General features: G+C 39.9%; 1 protein-coding gene across 11 annotated transcripts in view; it reads left to right on the top strand.

Moving 5' to 3' along the window:
- The first annotated feature begins 1796 nt into the window (after window positions 1-1796).
- CCNT2 (cyclin T2) overlaps window positions 1797-20694 on the top strand; it is a 24796-nt gene continuing 5898 nt past the window's right edge. The window contains exons 1-7 of one of the 11 annotated variants that reach the window (XM_054829739.1): window positions 1797-2187; window positions 3017-3098; window positions 9873-10001; window positions 11092-11152; window positions 12230-12292; window positions 18656-18701; window positions 20022-20185. In XM_054829739.1, the coding sequence (XP_054685714.1) occupies window positions 1907-2187; window positions 3017-3098; window positions 9873-10001; window positions 11092-11152; window positions 12230-12292; window positions 18656-18701; window positions 20022-20185 (826 nt within the window). In that variant the 5' untranslated portion in view covers window positions 1797-1906. The other 10 variants (XR_008577611.1, XM_054829740.1, XM_054829741.1 and 7 more) reach the window with 10 other exon arrangements.

Raw genomic sequence — 20694 nt, 5'->3', positions numbered from 1 at the left:
TGTGAGTGCCCAGTGAGAACTTTCCACAAGCTGCGTTACAGCGGGTGTTAAAGTAGATTTAAATGAAGTTGCTGAGTAGACTGTGCTTGAGATGTAAGGAAATTTAGGAGGACTCTGTTTTCCTGAAGGGAAGATAGAAGGCTGCATTTCTTCACCCAAATATGTTAAGAGACCGAAGTTTCTTTCCAGCCCCTTACAGCTAGGCTGTGTCAGTACTTGGGCACCCAGGTTCAATTGGGAATGTGTCAGAAGGTTTAATGATACACGTGTAAAAGTAACGTTCAGTACCGTGGTGTTATTCGAGGGTGAAGTAGGCAGTAGGTGAAAAATTTAGCAATTGATCTTTATTCTTAAAGGTAGGTAAGTGTAGTGTGGGAGAGGTTTTGACAAGTTCACATTCAATACAACATAACCAGACGCATCTTCTCTGTGTATTGGAGAATAACTGGCTCACTGCAGCTATCAGCCTAGAAGGACACAAGGTATCACTGGACACCTTTAATTCTGCCTTTTCAGCACTGAACTCCTGAGAAATACTACCTGCAGAAAGTTATCGCTTACATAGGTGTGATTATCATACTCAGCGTACCTGAGGTGCTGGAATTTCTGTGCGATTCTTAAGTGTTCCTGCACATCAGAGAGGAACGCTTTGCCTCAGTGTTTGCTCCGTATTGCACAGCGTGCCCCTCCCAATCCTGACATTTTTCTTGGTGAATGATTATAGTGACTTAAATATATTAAAGACCTTTCCACCTTCTCCCTACAGCCTCTATTCCCACCGCTTTTCTCTTTCCAACATAACAATCAATAAGGATTTCCAAACATTTTAGCCCTTAAGACAAATGTTTCTTTATTGTGGTGTCCCCATGCAACTGATTTGAAACCTGCGGCAATGCAAAAGGCAGCTGAGCGTGGGAGGATCATGCTTTCTGCATAGTGCATGGCACATCGGTGAGGCAATACATAGGATCACTTGAAATAACTGAGGTTGAAATGATCTACAAGTCTTGGCCGAAACAAGGATTTTTTGAGAGCACCAAGAGGCTATTTACCTCGACTCGCCAATGGTCTCAACTGAATGGCAACAGTCCAGGAAGACAGAACAACCACCGAGGCAGTACCGTGGAGGGTGACTAGGCCTGCTCCCCACACCTGCTCCGGTTCTGCAGAAGGCCACTGCAGAAAGCTGGGACATACAAAACCACAACTTGCCAGTCACTTCTTCCAAAAAGATACTGGGGTTTAATCTTTAGGAACCCACGCAAACATTCAACGGCTCTAAACCACATTGCTCATTTATTACCATGAGATAACCCGAGTCAAGCCAAGCCCCGGGAGAAGCCTGGTGCGTTTAAAGCCTCAGGAGGAGGCACGGCTGCACCCCCCGCCGCGCCACTGCGCTCAGGGCAGTTGGAGGGCATCTCCCCTCGCAGCTGAGACCGCCACGGTTTGCCAGTACTTTCCGAAGCACAGGGCTTCTGACGTCTTCTCCCCTCCGCCCCCCGCAGCCCAGGCGGGAGCTCCCATCCCTCTGAGGGGGCGCCGCGAGACCAGCTCACAGAACGAGGCTGCCGCGCGCGACGGAAGGGCTTATCCACGCGACGTCACCGGCCCGGCCCGGCCCGGCCCACCGCGCCGCAGCCAATCAGCGCCGGCTGCCAGCCAATGAAGAGAGGGCCCTGTGCTGTCACTTCCGGTCGTCAGAGTCTCTTTAGGGGCCGGTGCTGCTGTTACTCCTCGCGTCACGTGTCGTGGGAGCTATGGCCGCCCGCCGGCGCCTCGCAGATCACGTGACTCTCCCCCCCACGCGGCCGCTCTGGCTGCGCTGCCGCGAGACTCTATGGTTCAGAGCGCATAGGCGGGAGGCCGGCCGCGCGCCGGGCCGCCAGTTCTCGCGAGAGTCGCTATGGAGAGCGGGGGGGAGGGGCCGGGTGCGGCGCTGCCGCCGGCGGGCGGGGCGGCGGAGGGAGGGGGAGGAGGAGGAAGTGTCATGGCGGCGGTGGGCTCAGGCGCGGGCTCCTCGGCGCGGGGCGGCGGCGGCTCCTCGACGGCGTCGCGCTGGTTCTTCAGCCGCGAGCAGCTGGAGAACACGCCCTCGCGGCGCAGCGGCGTGGAGGCCGACAAGGAGCTCTCGTACCGGCAGCAGGCGGCCAACCTCATTCAAGATATGGGCCAGCGCCTCAACGTGTATCCGAGCGGGGCCGGGCGGGAGGGAGGGGGCCGCGGGGCGCGCTGAGGGACGCGAGGAGCCAGGGCGGGCGGCGCCGTTACCTACCGGCTGTGGCGGGGCGGCGGGAGCGCCTTCTTCCCCCCTGTGTGAGACCCCTCCCCGGGACTCTTCCCGCTTCTTCGGCAGCCCCTGAACGGCGCTCTGGTGGGATGGAGCTGTGGCCTTGAGGCACAGAATGGGAGGAGGAGCCTCCCGGAGCCCCCCGCTTCGCTTCCTTTGTCGGCGTGCGAGAGAGGCACGGGTCGCGGGCTCTCGGGCGGGGGGTAGAGACACCTCAGGTCTCCGACCTAGCCCTTTAGCCACCTTTGTGTCGCTGGCTGCCGGTTTAGACCCTTTAAAGTAGATCCCAGTTTCCTGCAGGCTCGTTTTCCTTGAAGCGGGCATCTCCTCGTTACCCATTCATGAATTTGATTTTGAAGAAAGAGAGCAGGGGAAGACTGAAACCTCAAATCCCCTCCTGAAATAGTTGTTTGAGAACAAAACAAAAGCACTTGCGACAGTATTTCAGCGTATGTCGCCCATTGAGGAGTTTTCATTCAGTGGATGCGATGTGGCTAGCCTGGTGTAGGCATCTCCACATTGTCCGCGAAGCAGATGGGAAACATACGTGTCGATATCGGTTAAGTACGTGTTAATATCGGTTAAGTTCTGAAGCGTCACGTCCTTAATTAATTTTCAGCTGAAGACAGTATGCTGAAAGCAATGATTGATGTGGAAAGCACATCACTTTCAGTTCTTGTAAACAATTTTCTTAGTATGTAGCGTTTCCTTAATTGAATTTTCCAGATCTCAGCTTACAATAAATACTGCGATTGTTTACATGCACAGGTTTTATATGCATCACTCCTTCACAAAATTTAATCGAAATGTAAGTGTGATTTTATCTGTGGTAATAATATGCTCATAATTGTGGTAGTCTAACTGACAAGTGTTATATTCCTTGGCTGGATTGTGAAGTTTGGCCTGTTTCTAGTTTCTTATCAGTGGTTTAGAAGCAATAATGATATTTCTTTTCAGCTTTGATTTTTTTTTTTAAACTACTGGCAATTAGATTTTATCATCTGCCATCAAAATATAAAAATAGGCACCATCAGCAAACACATTTTGCATGTGTGAAGAATGCATTTAGATGTTTCGAATCTGGCTAGTGCTTATGTGCTGTAGTTTGAAAGGCTGATGTGTAGGAACACACATTTTTCTTAACGTAGTCAGTGGCAGTGTTAGCATGGTGTGTCTGACAATTATAATATGGTTATGTGTGTATCCATATGGATTATGTATCTGTTCCTAGAAAACAGTGTAAATTAATTAAACTAGTCTAGTCTTAAGCAGCTTGATGATAAGTCATATTAGACAAGAAAAATCTTTATGTCTGATGAGAAAATGCTGTCACTCTTGTTTCAGCTGATGAACTGAGTATGCTGAATCTGAATACAGAATATGTTAGGAAGAAATGAATTCTTCTGTAAAAAATACTCTCTGTAATTGAGTGATTTTTCTAAGAGGAATGGAACTTGAGATTCCAGCCTGAAAATTTGAAGCCTTTATGTCCAGTATTGGATGCAATAGTTAGAAAAACAATAATATAATATTCTAGGTATTGTTGTGTTAAATTACTTTTCATCAATATTTTATACTAACTTTGCAAGAATAGTTAATAATGGTGGTAATAATATATCACTAAATGGTGAGGATGAGTTTTCTCAGATCGTGGCTTTTTGTGATAAAATAAACAGATTGAGACTGTGACAGATGTTATGGTCTAGACCAGAGCAGACCTTGGTCTGCCAAGGGGTAGAATCTTGCAAACCTTGCCCTGTCTGAAATTTGGGCAGGTACACAGTGGGTTACAGTGTTAGCCAACTCTTTTGTCTGGTGTGAATTTGTTTGTCATTGTTGGTTGAGCAAATGGACATCTTATTTGGCAAGAAATACTTAGGAGTTTGTAGGTACATTTCAGAAGTGTATTTATTTTTGTGCAAAACTTGAGGTAAACTCGAACTTGCAGCAAGCTGATTACCAAAACACGTCTTTATGTAATAAAACCTGTGTTTAAGTACAACCAGAGTGAAGTGTGCATAAGCCTGCAACACTCCAACTGGAAGAAATATATAATGTAGCTTTTGTTTATGTAGTGACAGAGAATTATGTATTGAATGGATATACATATCAAAATCTACTTTCCTAAAACAGCTTTCTAGTTTTAGAGTAAGAATAGCACACATGAGAATCAAGTTCCAGCGAGCTTTGTGGTAAATATGCCCTTTTAAAGTGTTTCTGTAATATATCAGGAGAAGACGCTTGTTCCATCTTTCTCCCCTCCATGTACCTGCCCATGTAGCAGGAGGCAGTGGAAGAGGAGCTGGTGAGGCATCTGAAGTCTTCTGTGACTGTGGACTTGATCAACTAGGCAGAGCTGCTTGGAATGGAGAGGTCACTCTGTGTAGAGCTGCTGTAGTTGGGTCTTGTGTTCTATACATCACCTGCTAGATTACTGTTTGTACTATCATCTGGTAATCTAGGATAGATTTAGGTAGCAAGAAGCTTTAGCTGCTGTGTTTGGGTTTTCACTGGGCACTGGAAAATGCAGGTTACTTGGAACTAGAAGCACAGCAGTACTGGGATATGTAGTGCCCTTGTTATGAAAAGTACGCCGTAAGTTATATTTATGAATCTTAAAATTCACAAGTAAGCTATGTAAGGGCTGAATGCCATGGAAACTGCAACTATTATGGGGGGAGAGTGTATTGTTAAATTAATTCTCAGGTAATAGTATTAAAATAAAAGTTAAAGGCAAGTGCACTGCAAGCTAGCATTCAGTGATATTGATTCCTGCTGAATTACTTTCTGTAGTTCTTAATGAGGTCGGCAAGGCCGGTCAGCAGCTTTGTGTTTGTACTGATGGGCAAGTGCATTTTCTTACTTATTTTCCTATAGGGTAAAGGGGGTGGTCTCAAAGTGAATGTGAGTCACTCTGAAAATACTCCCAAACCATCTGGCAGGTTCTCTGCAGAGAAATCAAAAGCCAGGGACTGTAATAAATACTTAATATCAAATCTCCAGAGTACTTGGCAAGCTAAAAAATGTAATGATACTCATCCACTCCTAGAAGAAACCTTAGAAATTAAATAGTAAGATACTGGCAGACTTGAAGCTAAGGCCTAGCTGGAATTTTCTACAGTGTATGGAGTATATCTCTAGTATTTCTTTGTGTGCATGTAGTGATGCTTATGCATGGCAAGAAGGAATCTGAAGGCTAGGGTTAGAAAATTAAATGTCCATTAGTCAGAATGCCTTATGATCCTCAACTGAAAAAATGTAGCCTTTGTTTTCTTGCTTTATTGGTAGGTTAATGGTTTTAGTCAAGTATAAACACCTGCATGTTTATCATCATATAATTGCTGGGTTATACAAATACATGTCTTACATATGTCGCATGCACTTAATTTTTAATAAACAGGTCTTCTAGTGGATGCTCATTTACTGAGTATCTGTTGTCTTAATTCTTTTTTTTTTCTTCAATATAAGTTACTGCTAAACAATTTTACAGGCTTTCAAGACTTGGAGTCAGCTGTGAGTAGGGAACAGAATTCCCAACAGTATCTTCAATTGGTAGAGCCATAGGGGTGGCACATACCATTTGATGTAGTCTTGGTTCATTTTGAATGTATTACATTTACTACCCTAATGACCAAATATCCTTATTTTTGTGAAGTTACTGTGGGCTAGCAAGTCACTTTTGAATTGCTATGGATTATCTACAAAGTACATACAATTAGTTTCAACGAAGAATGTGTTGGGGCTTTGACATTGCAATCAAAGTAGGTTAAGACCTTGTGAGGCGGCTGTGTCCCCGTAATAGGGTGGAAATTTGCTTTACCAATTCTGGTAAGCAGAATTGGGTGCCCTGGCTACTAATTTTCCCTAGCCATGCAAGTGGAGTTTCAGAAGCTACTATGAATCTCCTTAGCAGTAGTACAAATTATTCTTTCTACATTACTGTTGACCATGGGCATAGTAACTTTGGTTTGTTGAATATGAAGTTAGCCAGTGCTAATATTGGGGTGGGGAGTGAGCTTGCTGGCTTTTTATAGCAAATACTATCCTGACTTTTACCCTTTAAAATATCTTGAAAATTGAAATTCTTCTGGAAATACTGTTTCTGTAGTACTTAGTGTGTTTGATATTGTTATATAGCAAATACCTCTTTTAGAGGGTTATTCTTCAGTACACTGTGATTGGAAGAACAGAGAAGGGAGAAAAATCCTTGGTATGCTGGCAATGAGAGGTAAGGCATCCAAATGGCAGCTATGTTTTAAAATACAATCCTTAGAAATGCCATGTTGAATACCAAACAACCAGTTGAAAATATACTTGATGATGTCAAGGGTTTTTTTGTGTGACATGCAGTGGAACTTAGTAAAGTGCCTACACAAGGCTGCAGGAAGAATTTTTTCTCTTAAGTGCAAGGTAGGCGAGTTGTGTGGATGGTTTTTTTTGTTTCCCATCCCTCTGTATTCCCTTCCTGTCTCTCATGCCCTGTCCAAATTGCAGTATTAAACAATTGACTACAGTTGTGCAAAGTTCTAAAAACTTCCATAATATGTGCCAAGCTTAGTGAGGCTATTTTGGACGCTTCAGTTCATTTTTAATCTTGCAATTTAACATATTTGCTGTTTTTATGCAACGTGAGCTCCTGGTTATATTTAAAAAAATGTTGCAACTGTGTTTGCACTTGAAAAACCTCTGTCATAGACTGGGACAACTTAATGTCTTAGGCTAATGTGTATCAAGTCTAAAAACATACTAATAGTGGCATTAAAAGGGAGAAGGAGTTCTCGGGAAACTATGTGCATGTATTCTGAGATCATTCCAAATGCCTTTGTTGTAGCAACACTGTTTTTACAATGTCTTGTACTTGTTAAGTGAAAAACAAGAGTTGTACCACATTTACCAATAAAACTTGCTGTATAATGCTCTTAGACTGTCCTAATAAGGCTCTCATGTTTTGGTTTTTCTATTTCAGTGGGATTTGGTTTCTGAGGCTCTTAGCTAGTATAAAAATGGGATTTAATTTCATAAATCATGTGTGTTCTTCTGGACATATTTCTCAAAGTCTTAAATAATATTTTGGGTGTGTGGTAGATAACTATTTCATTTGTTTTATGTCAAATGAAGATGTTTATAGGAAGCTTACAGCTTTGTTAAGTCTGTATCTTTAATTTTGCTTTTTTTGTTCTAATTCTGTCATTTTTGAGAATTGGAAATGAATGAAAGCATTTGAGTAACTTTGCCAGTTATATGTTTAGCAGGGTGTGTCATCTTCACTGAAGAATGTATGCATGCCAAGTCTGTGATTTTTTTCTAGGATGTGTATTTTCCTGAGTAAATACCAAGGGAGACAAAAATACTGACCTACTCTAATCTGGAAATGAGAACTGAGACAAAGACCTGAAATTCTTTGGCCAGAAGCCAATACTTCTTTTTTTAAGGAAACAGATAATTGGGGTGTACATAGATTTCAGATGAACCAGAGTTAAGTGCCAGTTAATCAGTTTGACTTAAATCATCCTCCAGAACTGTGTTTTATGTGAGGTCTTGGAGGTCAGGAATTGTGTGGAGACTTCTTGGCCAGAACTGATCTGTTCAGTAAACTGGAAAATATCCTGAAGGCAGCCTGATGAAGAAGGGGCTTTTTTGGAATTAAGTAAAACTTTAGTGCAGTCAAAAGTAGAATAATAGTGAGAATTTTCTGATAATTTAATTGTGCAGTTATTGGTGACTTGGTTCAAAGAATGTCTCTGTGAAATGTAAATATTTTCAGTCATCGTAATTGTTGGAAATTGATTTTTCAGAAAGGTAAATTGTGAAAATTGCATGCGTGTGTAACTATACCCCAAAACTGTGTAGAAAGAGACTGTGTGTTAGCATATATTTGAATTGAACTTGTACACAAAGCTAGAAAAACTGGGAAGTGTGAATGTAGGTACTTGGGGATAACTGAGACATATTTCAGGTAGTATGTTCCTAGCAAAGGGAATTTCTTCCAGGATTTCAGATCAGTACTTCAAGTAATGTCAATAGGAACTTCTCAAAAATCATCAGTAGTCTTAAATGACAGTGGTGATATGGCCTTGTTCAGCCACATCTGACTCCAGGTTTCTATTTCATTCATTTGTAAGGCTTAAGTTACAAGCTTCTTAAAAAGAAAGCAGTTCTTTTGTCTTTGCTGTGGAAGAACTTGCTCCTTATGGCTTGTTTTGGGTGGCTTGGGTTTTTTTAGATACTAGATATCTTCATGGCACACTTCTATGCATCGAAGGGTATCACCTTCCCATAGTGTCAGTTTTCCTCAAGTCTGCCAACTTAAAAGTTTTACTTAAGATCCAAGTGGACATTTCAAAGTGATTTAAGGAGGCAAAAAGTACTCCTTCAATATGTTTGAAAGTTCCTGAAATGTAATGGGTAATCACTTAAATGTTCAATTCTAATTAGTTTGTTGCAGTTTTTACTATATGGTGAATTTTCATACCAAATGTTTTATTTTGGCATAGGAAAGGGCTACGTACTAACCAAAAAACCTCCTCACTTTAGGGGAAACTATGGCTGCCTTTCAGTTCATTCAGTCTAAATCTACTTGGGCATTGAATGAGAAATCCAATACCCGCACTGCTTGTACCATGCATTAATAACACTGGACAAGCAGCTACTTCAGTCTGAATAAAAGCTTTATACTGGTTTGATTTTAACCAGTTTAATCTGCTGATGTTGTCTGGAAGATTTCTGCTGTCATTTTAATTTGTTTAACATGGCCAACATTGCATACGAAGAGGACCCTGATTCCTCAAAGTCATTTATGGTTAGCCCTGTTCTGTGTGTAGATATGTCAGTCATTCTATCTGATAACTAGGCATCAAAACTCTACTTCATAGCTAACTCCTAGGTGGTACTGAACTGTGAATGGGTGCTTTGCTGCCAGCTTATGACGCCTAAAGTGTTATAAAAAATGTCATCTTTAAACGTAAGTTGTAGTCTTTACTAACATTTGATGTAACTGCTGTTTTGTGAATCCTTGTGTTTTGTTCACCAGATACTGCTGGGTATGTATTAAAGTTTCGAAGAGTAAGCTTTTACTTACACAACCTATGTTTGTATAACAAGCTCTTTTCCTTAAAGGTCTCTGCTAAGTTTCTTGCTTTTTTGGAGTCAAATGCTAGCAGAACTTGTGATTGGCTGGTTTGACTTTTACCGAGAAGATGGTGTAATGGCTCACCACTATACAAGAAATTGGATGAACTTTCTCATGAAGTATATTTAACTTGAAACAGCCTGTTCTAGTGTGACTAAATCTTCTAGACCAAATCTATTCTTTTTATGTCGTACTAGAATTAGTTTGACCTCAGACATCTTACAAATGCATTTATTACTCCTTCCCTATGCTGCTGAGAGGATTACATCAGTTATAACATAAAATATGACTAGTTATTTTTGTTGCCTTGCATGATTTCAGAACTGTTTTTAAAAAAAGAATCACAAATCCAACTTCTTAAACCTTTTCTAATTACCGGTTTAAAGTCTCCATAAAAATTCAAGTCCTACTTGTAGAAAGTTAAAAAAATACATATATGTTTTTCTTCTTCAGATAATATCTCCTACAGCATTGTTTTTGGCTGCAAAAGTGGAAGAACAGCCACGGAAACTTGAACATGTTATTAAAGTAGCACATGCCTGTCTTCATCCTCAAGAGCCACAACTGGATACAAAGAGTGATGTAGGTGGAAGTCATGGTTTTAAAGATAATCATATGACACGTCATCTAATGATGTGTTACATTGTCTTGACTGGATTATTGCTGTCTGCAAACTAGGAAAAAACTTTTGGTTTTACCCCATTTAAGACTTTTGTATTACTTAATATAACTTATTAAAGACTCAAATACTTGTGTTATGAAACTTGAAGAGATTGCTCCATCTTGAACTTGCATTATTTTTAAGACTCCTACATGTATAGTAGAAGACTAGATGTTAAATAGGAGGCTTCATGTGTGGTTCCATAAGTTACATAGTTTGCACAGAGGAGTTCACAACACTGTGTTTGTCTTTCTCAAGCAGAGGCACCATTGTCTACATTCTGTTTTAAAGCAGTTGTCACCTGCTGCCTCTGCTATACATTTGTCTTCCTTTCATTTGCCAAAGTTTGTACAGCTTCCACTTACTTCATAGTTCACGTTTTTTCTTTCCTGAGATGAGTCTTCCTGAAACCAAACACAGGAGGAAGTATGGTGGAAACGCACTGGAGTTGTTCTGCTTGAAGGTCAGGCTGAGCTAGTTATACCCTGCAGGACCTCAGCTGACGTATGAAACTGTTTGAGCACCTTTGTTATGCTCCCAGTTCTTGGAATGACATTGAGGTGTATATATATATACGTGTGTGTGTTTGAGCCCACAAGCTTAAGCTAGCTTAACACAGGCCAACTGAGTATCTCCAACTGTAATTTAAAGTACTTGTGAAATGGAATACCTGCCTAGAGAGATTTGAGCTGATTTGCACTGGCAAGCCTTCATAACTCTTATAGCATTCCCCTCCCTTCTCCCCAAAATGCTTTACTGTAATAGATTATATGAGATCCAGACTAAGTAAAGCTTACTGTGAAAGATGGTTAGGCTGGTCTAACTGAATTTGCACTAACACTTATACTGGAAGAAGAAAGTATTACTACAATGAGGTGTCCCGAGTTGTCAGTTCTAACTTAAGTGGTCTTAACTTGTGTTGCTAGTACCAGTATTCAAATTGGAAGTGTGTGATTGAAATGTTGAGGCAATAGATAGCTACGTCTTGACCTGTTTGCTTATTTGTTTCAGGCATACCTTCAGCAAGCCCAAGAGCTGGTTATACTTGAAACAATAATGCTTCAAACTTTAGGTACGTCTTTCTAAATATCTCCTGTGCAGCCAGCTTACTGTGAAGGAGTAATGGGGCCCAAGTAACTGGATTTTTGATGTGTTATTGGTACACTAGAATTGTACTATTTTTGTATAGAATTTTTGACCTGTGAATTTAGTTTCATATTAGCAGTTCTATTGTGTTCTCTGGAGAAAAATGTCATATCTATACTTGTGAAATAGATGTTTCTGACAGTTTGATGGCGTAGAAATGTGTATCCTTCCAAACAGATTTTACTCCAAAGTAGTAACTATGTTGATATTTCTTCATCTAAGGTAACATGTTATACTAGGTTAGCTGTGTGTGTGTTCTGAAGCGATTGGGAAGAGCTTTAGCCCAAACGCTCTTCCCGGTTTTGCCTTTCAGTAGAAGAACATTATATAATTGAGCAGGGGTTACTACCTCTGAACGTCACAAGTCATAGTGTAACCATTTAATGGATTCAGGTGATTCTAAAATTTGAAGTGGAATGTTCTGATAAACTCTTCTGACTGTAAAGTAACAGAGACAATTATAGCTAGCAGGCCTGAGAACACTGACTTACATATTCTTAAATACCACTTTGAGTATATTGTTTAAAAAAAAAAAAAGCTTAACAGTAGTGACCTAATTCTTAAGTTAGTATCATAAACAAAGGTTTAAGTCACTGACCTACAAATTGACTTAGTTTAAGTTCCAGAAATCAATGATTAAAATGTGCATGCACACACGAGTATTTCAGTGTATCTGTAGTATAGCTTTACTGAGTTACTAATGTACCAGAAACTGTTCAGATATGTTCAACTTTAAAAATACATTAAATTCCCAAGTAGATATATATATTTAGGACTTGAGATTACTGAAGAAATGTTTTACTAATTGATCTTGAAATGGCTATACCATCTACCATTCAAATGTATGAAAAAGTGCATAATAAAAGGCAGTTAAACAGTGTTACTTGATCTTTAGTGTAAAGGTTTAGCAAGCATTTTAGGTCTGTGGGGAAAGGAAGGGGGTTTAGTTTTTTATTTAACAGATGGAAGTGTATAGTTCTAAAATGTACTCTTAACTCTTCAGGTTTTGAGATTACCATTGAACATCCGCACACAGATGTTGTGAAATGTACGCAATTAGTGAGAGGTCAGTGACTTTTAACCGCTTCTGTAAGTCCTTTTTTACCTTTCTAGTAAAATTTGAAGGTGATGTTATTTGTCTAATATGATCTTTATCAACTATGTTATCGAGTTTGTTTAAAACTAATTACTAAAAGCTCGATCTTAACCTTTAGAATCTGATAAGGAGTCCGGTTTTCTGTCCTTCGTAATTTTTTTGCTTATTAGCTTTGATTTTAATAATGTCTATTCCATGTTTTCTTAAATGACAGAAGCAGTTAGTAGTTGAAAACTGATATAGCCAACTACTTAGTATTGTGCTGGGTTGATTGTTTGCACTCTAAAGTAGTTTTACCAAGTAAAGTTTAGTCTGCATATTGGTTGGTGGCTAATGCTAGCTTTTTGCTTAGCAAATCTTTTTAGGTAATGAACTGAGGGATAAAGAGAGCGTATAGCAGGTGTACTCTCTCATGTAAATACTTTAAGATGGAACTAGTTCTTTTTCTGGAGCAGGGTATACTTATTTGTTTTGGATGGTAGCACAAAACCCTAAACCTTTTGTTAAACAGTCATATCCTCTAATTTGTGTGCAGCTGATTAATGTGACTGTAGCTAGAAACCTGTTTTGTTCTTTAATCTTTCATGTTGAATTTTGGCACACCTTCTTTAATTCTTAAATTGGTTTCCTTTGGAGCTTTAAAACAGGAAAAAAAAAATCTTCTCATAAGATGGAGGATGAAAAAATTAGGGGTCAGTTGAAAAAGCACTTAAAATAAGCTTTTCACTTTAATTATGTCCCTTAATTAAAACGTGTTTGGAAATGATTAGACCATGGTTGTTAATCTTTAGTCATTAGCTGTTGTTGCACTGAAAAATGCAAAGTTAAATGCTTCAGAATTTTGGGTTTTTTCTCTGTAAAATACAGGAGAGTTCAGTGCAACTTAATCATGTTCAATAGATCTGTTTGTAGTAATTCTAGAATTAAAGTTGTTCTTTGAGGGAAAAGTCTCTCTCCTTCCTCATTTTAAAGTAGCATACTGGTGTAGTGTCTTCAGAGTTTGGTTCTGAGTATGACTGGTGCTGTGTGCAACTTACTTGCATATAAAGTAGCGTTATTGCTATTCTTGCTATAAGATAACGATTCTTTGCTTTCTGTCCAGATTTGATTGTGACTCGGTGCATATGTCTAATTGTGCCTAATGTCTCAACAGTCTATAGGGTTTTGCTTTGGATTTTCTTAGCTGTTGGTCAATATAAACGTGAGCACATATTTCACTGTTTTGTGTGAGCCTCTGCGCTTCTGCTCAGTGTTTGGGGCTGTGGGGAGGGGTAGCAGGCAGAATTGTAGCTGCATCAGGATTTCCACGTTAGCAAGTGTATTTGACTCGAACTTACAAGAAAGATGTACTGCTACACAGACTTTATTTCCTTTAGTCAAGGGTAGATACCACTCTAAGACAGTTCAGCTTTCTCCTGTGTAAGCATGCTATTTTTGTAGCATACATTGAAGGTACATGCTATTTTTTAATTTTGACATTTTGTAGCTAGTATTTAACGTCAGCACAGTTTAACAAGATACTTAGAATCCAAAATTATACCAGTTCTTGAAATCTGAAGACTTTAGTGAGGGCTGAAAATCCATGTACCTCAAGGACTGGTACAAAGTGAATATAATACATCTGAAGCTTGAAAACTTAGTCACTGGAGTAGGTGTGCTCCTTAGTATGTGTGTATGCAAATGGAATTCTTGTCAGCATATGCCTCTCCTAGGGCCAGTATAGGCTGTGAACACAAGGTTTGAGTACCCTGTATTAAAAACAAAAACTAAGAAAAACCCACCCCACAACAAACTAATCCATAAATTAAAACCATTGAGTGTGAAATCTGTAGTCATGCATGCAAGTCAGGTAAGTAGAGAATAATTGCCATGGAACATTAGTCTTGTTTTTGACACAGTGATAGATCTTCAAAGATGCAGTGGTATGATTTTAGTGTTCACTCTTTCTTTCTTAACCTTTGTCCATTGGACAGTGTGGTGTTTTACTGAATAGATGCAATGCTTAAATATCAAGTCCCAAAGCTTTCAGAATATTTCTAAGGCTTGTCAGTGTTAAACCTTTAGTGCTAAAGGGATTGACCGAGAAGTTAAATGCAAGATCGCTTCATCCGGTTCTGGTGATGTGACTTCTTGGACAAAAAGCACTATTTCAGAAGGCAAAGAGATACCTTTTTTTATTAGAGGTGATTAACTTATCCAAGACTATTATGATTAAAACCTTCACCTGTATGTTTGGGGGGAGAAGGAAGGGAGGCATGTAATGTGGCTGACTAAGCATCAAAAGAGACAGCAAAGGTAGCTGAGGTATGCAAGTGTACTTAAGGGTTTGGTTTACCATGTGTGCACTGAATCGCCATGTGGTGAGAAGATGCCCTGGTCCCTCAAACTTTTGCTGGCTAAACTTAAAAATTAAGTGGCTAAGAGGATGGCTGATTCTCTGTATCACTTTTTGTTGTCTTGCATCCAGGGTAGCGTGCCTTATGCTGTCACAGTTACCTGTGTTAATCTGTAAGCTAGCCCCTTAAAAACAATGAAGAAAAAAAAATCAGGTTCTGATGATGATGCTCAAAATGATTCAGCAAAGTCCTTTGTCAGGAGACCGTCTAGTCTTGTAGTGGCATACCAGAATCAATTCCTGGAAGCCAAAGCTGAGCTAGTAAGTGAAAATGGGTGCAAATAAACGTAATTGCTTCAACATACAAGTAAAGAAAAAGTTGAATTCTTCATCTCTAAGATTGAAAGCTTTTCTGAAAGTAGTGTTAGACACTACAGATCATTGTAGGTAAGAGGTGACTGAATGGATACATAATGACTTAGGATGTTCAGGCATGAGGTATCTAATTATTCCTTCTGGTTTTCAAAGATTCATGGGTTCATGAAATTGTTCCGTCTTTACAGTTTGGTCAGTATAGTAGACAAGGAAAATGGTGTAGGCTCAGTCTTTTTTCTGCACCATTCTTCCTCAGTGTCAAGAGACTGAGAAGAGGAGACAGGACCATCATTCCTTAGGATCCCACAGGTCCTCTAAGAAATCTGGAGGCAATGGATCTGTGAAGGCCTGTCAGCAAGCTTCAGTGGTCATTCCAAGTATGTTCCAGAACTGAAGAGAGAAGACAAGAAAAAAGAAAAAGGAGAAAAAAAGACAAAAACACCACCAAAACCTGTTCCTGGTGTCAAACTACCTTACTGGCATGAACTATCAGCAGTGAAACTGCCCTAGTGCCGAGACCATGGAATCATGACATGGTCCTCTTAAGCTCTGGTGCAAAATCAGTCTGTTCCCAGCCTGCTTCTGGTGGAACTTGAAGGGAAGGAATCTGTATGCTCATCTCCATCTTGGGAAGTCTTCAGTCATTCCTCTTTCTGTGTTGGTACACAACCTTCTTGTGGAACTGAAGAATGGATCCCAAGGATTTCTAGGATTGTTCTCGCTACTCTACAGGTTATCAGGTATCTTGAACATCCATGATCCTTACTAATCTTTTGTGGAAATTGCACTGTCACATTCTTCAAACGTACTATAGTATCTGTGTGCACAGCTGCCATTGGTTAAATTGGGCTGATAAAGACAAGGCGGCGGAAGAGGAGATGAATCTGAATCTATTTTTTCGGAGGGTATTCTGATGAGGAAAATTTAAATCTTAGTATACTAAGTGGTGCGGAAAGATCTTAAACACCAGCTGTACTCCTGCACCGCTACAGGCGGTTTTCACATTCTGAACTTTCACCTCAGGCTTTTACAGGCCTGTTCCCAAGGCTTAAATACTTTCAAGAACATAAAGCCACCAGAACTGCTCAGACCTGAATGCCTACACCATGGCCTCCTCCAGCCCTTTCCAGATACAGCAGGTGTCCACCAGCATAGCTCCACTCGGAGCCTGTGGCTTTTTTCCTTTTGCCCAGAAGGACTTCAGCAAGCTTCCTCTCTTTGGATGTTGACTGGCTTATCTGCAGCTTCCTCTTCCCGGGCAATGCTTACCTATGGTGTCAGGGTCCCGGGCACAGCTACTGCCCACCTAAGGGTGACTTGGCAACCACATTTTCATGATTATCTCAAGACCCAAGATAACCTAATGTTGAAGAAAAGACTCGGATATCTTGGAATTGCACCAGTTGAACTGGTTGTGCCCAGTAAAAAGTGTTTTGGTTTCCAGTTGGGAATTTCTTGGAGACAGTAGCCTTTTGGAAGGTGTATCAGACAGCAAGTCCTGTTTCAAAATCTTATTACTACTTTAGTAATCCCCTGCCTTATGGTTGCTTCTGCAGCAGTGAGACAGGGTGGGTGTTTTAAATCATTCCTGAATGATAAAATATAACTGGCGTCACAGTCATCAGTCTTGCGACTTGTGAGCTGTAACAGAGAAGCTCTGGCTTGTTTTAACCTCTGCTTCAAGATTATTTTAATTTGGAGATGTGCTTTCCATTATTATAAAGGAAATAACACACCAAAATATATGAACAAGAATTTGTTAGTTTTAATTTTAGTGATGGAATCTACTAAACCAAAGCTGTCCTAAATGTAAGAGAAGAGTTTGGGACAGTTGTGTTCAGTTGTGCCTTGTGTTACCATAGGCTTTAGTTGTGAGCTGAAACTTCTTGATTGTTTTGGCAAGATGATTATTTAGCTGTAAATAAGTTGAAACAGTGTCATACTGCTTGTAGTATAGGTAAGTTATTTAGCACATTAATTTTTGATTGAGGCTAAAATGTGTGTTTCAAGATGTGATTCTTTTCTTCCAGGTATGTGTTTTGATTTACTCAACTTTGAAGCTCATGTTAAACAGAAGTTTTCTGGCATCTGCTTTTCTTCCTTGTTCAAAAGGGACATTTCAGGGAGAGTAGAGATACTTCTTGGTCTGATCCCTTAATTCAAACATGTTATAACTTTACAGAATATAGAAATCATTGAAAGTCCTTTAAACATTACTTTGAAAAATGAAGAGCATGACATAAATTTCAGTCTTATTCAATCATTCTGTGTTTTCATTTGTTAAGAATTTCATTTCACTTTTTCTGTTTTTTTGTAATACTGCCTGACCTTTTTTTAATGGGAGGGAGAGGAAAAGTTTGAATTCCATGGTTATCTGGCATGCAGTTGCCACTATAGTTTGCAAACTAAATATTATAGTATAATGCTGTCACACTGTCAGTTCACCTTTTGATTATTATGGATTAGTAGAATTTGTGTGTAGGAATGGATCCTGTTACCTTGCTACTTCTACATTCTTGGATTACAGCACTCCCTGGCACTGTAGCATAAAGACAAATCTGATTTATACTCTTTGGCAATCATTAGAAGTTGAGTTAAATCATATTTTTAATATGCTTTTTAAAAATTAAATTTTAAAAGCTATTGCAGTCTTTCTCAAACTTTATGGAGAGACTATTATTAAAATAAAAGTTTAACAATATTCCCTTTGACATAAAATTCAACAATACGCTTTCTGCAGGTAGCACTGATTTCAAGTGATAGTGTCAAAGTAAGAATTCAATGAAGGCTGCATTCAATCTTCAGTTAAAACCATTGTGCCCAGCTATTCCATTATATGCATGTTACAGTAAGTTCTCTTTCTTGAGTGAGGAGCATTGGGGTTTCACTGGTAGGGGTCAGTGCTAGATGGCTGTAACGGCCCAAGCCATTAGCTTTTCATTTCTGGCACGTTGCAGTCTTGTGTGGGGCTTTTTTTCCTGTCTGTAGCTAAAATGAAATTGTTCATTTCCTATTGAAGCTTTGCTGATGTGGAACAAAATGTTACGAGTACGGTGCTCCCGATTAGAGGGAGCAGAAAACTTGTTTAATTTTTTTTACCATCTGGCTTGGGAGCTTGCTGTGTTGTAGGGCTCTGGGAGAGATGTGACTGTTTTGGGGGAGGTACTGGGGTGGGAGGGATGTTCTCCAGCCGTCCTGCCATGCTCCTCTCTGAGAGCAGAACTTGCACTGTGCTATGAATTGGCTTTTACTGACTGCCTTACTGCAGTCCGAGGTTACACTAGGGGTCAACTGGAAGTGAGGGAGGGGAAGCAGGTATTCCTAGAAGAGAGTGCGCTCATGTGTGAGGCGTTTGCGGGGTGGATGAGCAAAGGGAAGCTGTCCTGTGGGTTGTGTGGTGGGAGGGTCAGTGACTGGAACGATTGGTCCGTCTCCAGTTACTGAATGTAATTGCCTCTGCCATATCTGGGGGAAGATGATGTTAAAGGCTAGTTAGCTAAATTCAGATCAGGTCTGTGAAAATACCAAGTGGTGCTTTGTGACAGTAAAATTGCTTTAATTTTGGAGTGAACCTGACAAGTTTGTGCATATACTTAATCCCTCCGTTTTTGTTTTTCTTACAGCAAGCAAGGATTTGGCACAGACATCCTATTTCATGGCTACCAACAGGTTGTTATCCTGAACCTCTTTGTTGCACTGTTGTAGCACACTATAGCTTCCTTTACTGCAGGGCCCCCTACATGTGTCTTACCCTTGTTGCAACAGGAGACTGGGCCATCTACAGTGGTGGTACCTTCCTGTTTGCAGTGCGGTGTATTGTACAAGGGCCTGATGGCACAGAGGGGTTAAATGCACAATGAGAAGTGTAGTGGTGCTTTCTGATGACATTTTCTCGATTGTGAGTGCATAAGTCTAAAACTGGTAGCCTGAATAGCAGCTAAAGATTACAAAGAGCTATACTTAACCTAGAAATTCGAGCATCTTGGTAAGTACAAAACTATTTTTAGTTTCCACTTGTAGTTAATGGCAGTTTTCTCTTAACTTTAAATATATTGATCCAATCTTAACTTATAAAATTGTAGCGGGTCTAAGATCTTTTCAACTAGCTGATTTTTCTTTTCAGACAGACTAGTAGTCCAATGTTCTTCCTTTTTAGAAACAGCTCTTTAATCTTAATATATAGTTTTAAAATTTAAGTATTTACATAAGTTTAAAGTTCTAGGATTCCAAATGGGGATTCTGTATATGTAGCCTGCTGTAGAAGGATGGAATTTGAGAGCGGACTTTAGTCTTGATTTCTCAATGACTTCAATTTACTTCTTGCAAAACAACTTCGAGCTTTATTTAATAGGATTACATTACGTGTAGATAGTTTTTAAGGAATTATCTGCTGGTTATTAGAATTCTTCCACATAAGTCGTTCTTGGTGGTTCCTTGATGGGCGAAGTTCTGTATTTGATACAGCTGTTAAGAAGAGCTGTGATAACCAGTGAAACTGAGCCAATGTCTTTGTGCTGCTGCCAGCTGGAAAATAAACATCTAAAGCCAGGCCTAGTGAAAGCTAAGTCCACAAGTAATTCACTTGGCCTCTGAGGAACTATTGGGTACCTTCTTCTAATTGTCTCATTCAGAGACTGCATAATCCGCTGTATGTCTTTTACTGTAGAATTTTAACTGACCATATTATACTCCTTTCTTTTTAGTACTTAAGTACAGTAGAATAACTGGTAAATGTTTTTACTGTTCACTGTGCTTTTTGTAGCAAAAGAAAATTAAACTTTTCTACCAGATAAATGCCCTGTCCTCTGTTTTCTTAAGGCAGTAACATATCTTATGAGCCTAATCAGAAAAATTGGTCCGTGAACTAATGTTTAACTGCTGTTGCTTGACAAGTTATCTTATTCTCTGTGCTAATGGTTGATTTGTTTGGGTTTTCTGTTTTACATGTTTGATTTCCTTTGGTTCCTCATTACGAAATTTGTGCAACAGTCTTCACCTTACTACATTCTGTCTTCAGTACAAGCCTACAGTGATAGCATGTGTGTGCATTCACTTGGCCTGCAAGTGGTCCAACTGGGAGATTCCGGTATCCACTGATGGAAAACACTGGTGGGAATATGTAGATCCTTCCGTTACTCTAGAATTACTAGATGGTAAGTAATGCTGCCTTTTCACATCTCGAAATTCAAGGGTTTATTAACGTAAAAGTAGGAGCATAGTATAGTAAGAGCACGTAGCTTTAAGCCTAAATTAAGTCTCATCGACTTCACATACCAAATCCTCAGGTGACAGAAAGGTACGGGAGAGGGGAGAACTTTGCAAGACAAACCTAGTTTTGAGACCCTTTTTATTCCATCCTGTGGGCTGGGGAATCCACATTCCTGTTGTATGTGCAGGTTAGAATCTTCCTCTTAAATGCTTTTCAGAACCAGGAAAGAGCTGGAGATCTACCAGTGCAAACCCTTGCAGTCCTCATCATTTTATGTACATCACTGGTCCATGTTTACGGTTTCTGTCACTGAAACAAGTGTTCTTAAGGCTATATGTAAAAATGGCATATTTATGAAGGTAGTTCTGTGTTAACAATATGATACCTCAAACTCCTGTAAAAGTTTTTCTTGTTAAATGGCTTCTTTCCAGAAGAAAGCCTACACCTAGAAGA

Source organism: Grus americana, chromosome 6 (genome assembly GCF_028858705.1).
Source record: "Grus americana isolate bGruAme1 chromosome 6, bGruAme1.mat, whole genome shotgun sequence".
NCBI classification, from domain to species: domain Eukaryota; kingdom Metazoa; phylum Chordata; class Aves; order Gruiformes; family Gruidae; genus Grus; species Grus americana.
This window is presented reverse-complemented; position numbering and strand designations above follow the sequence as displayed.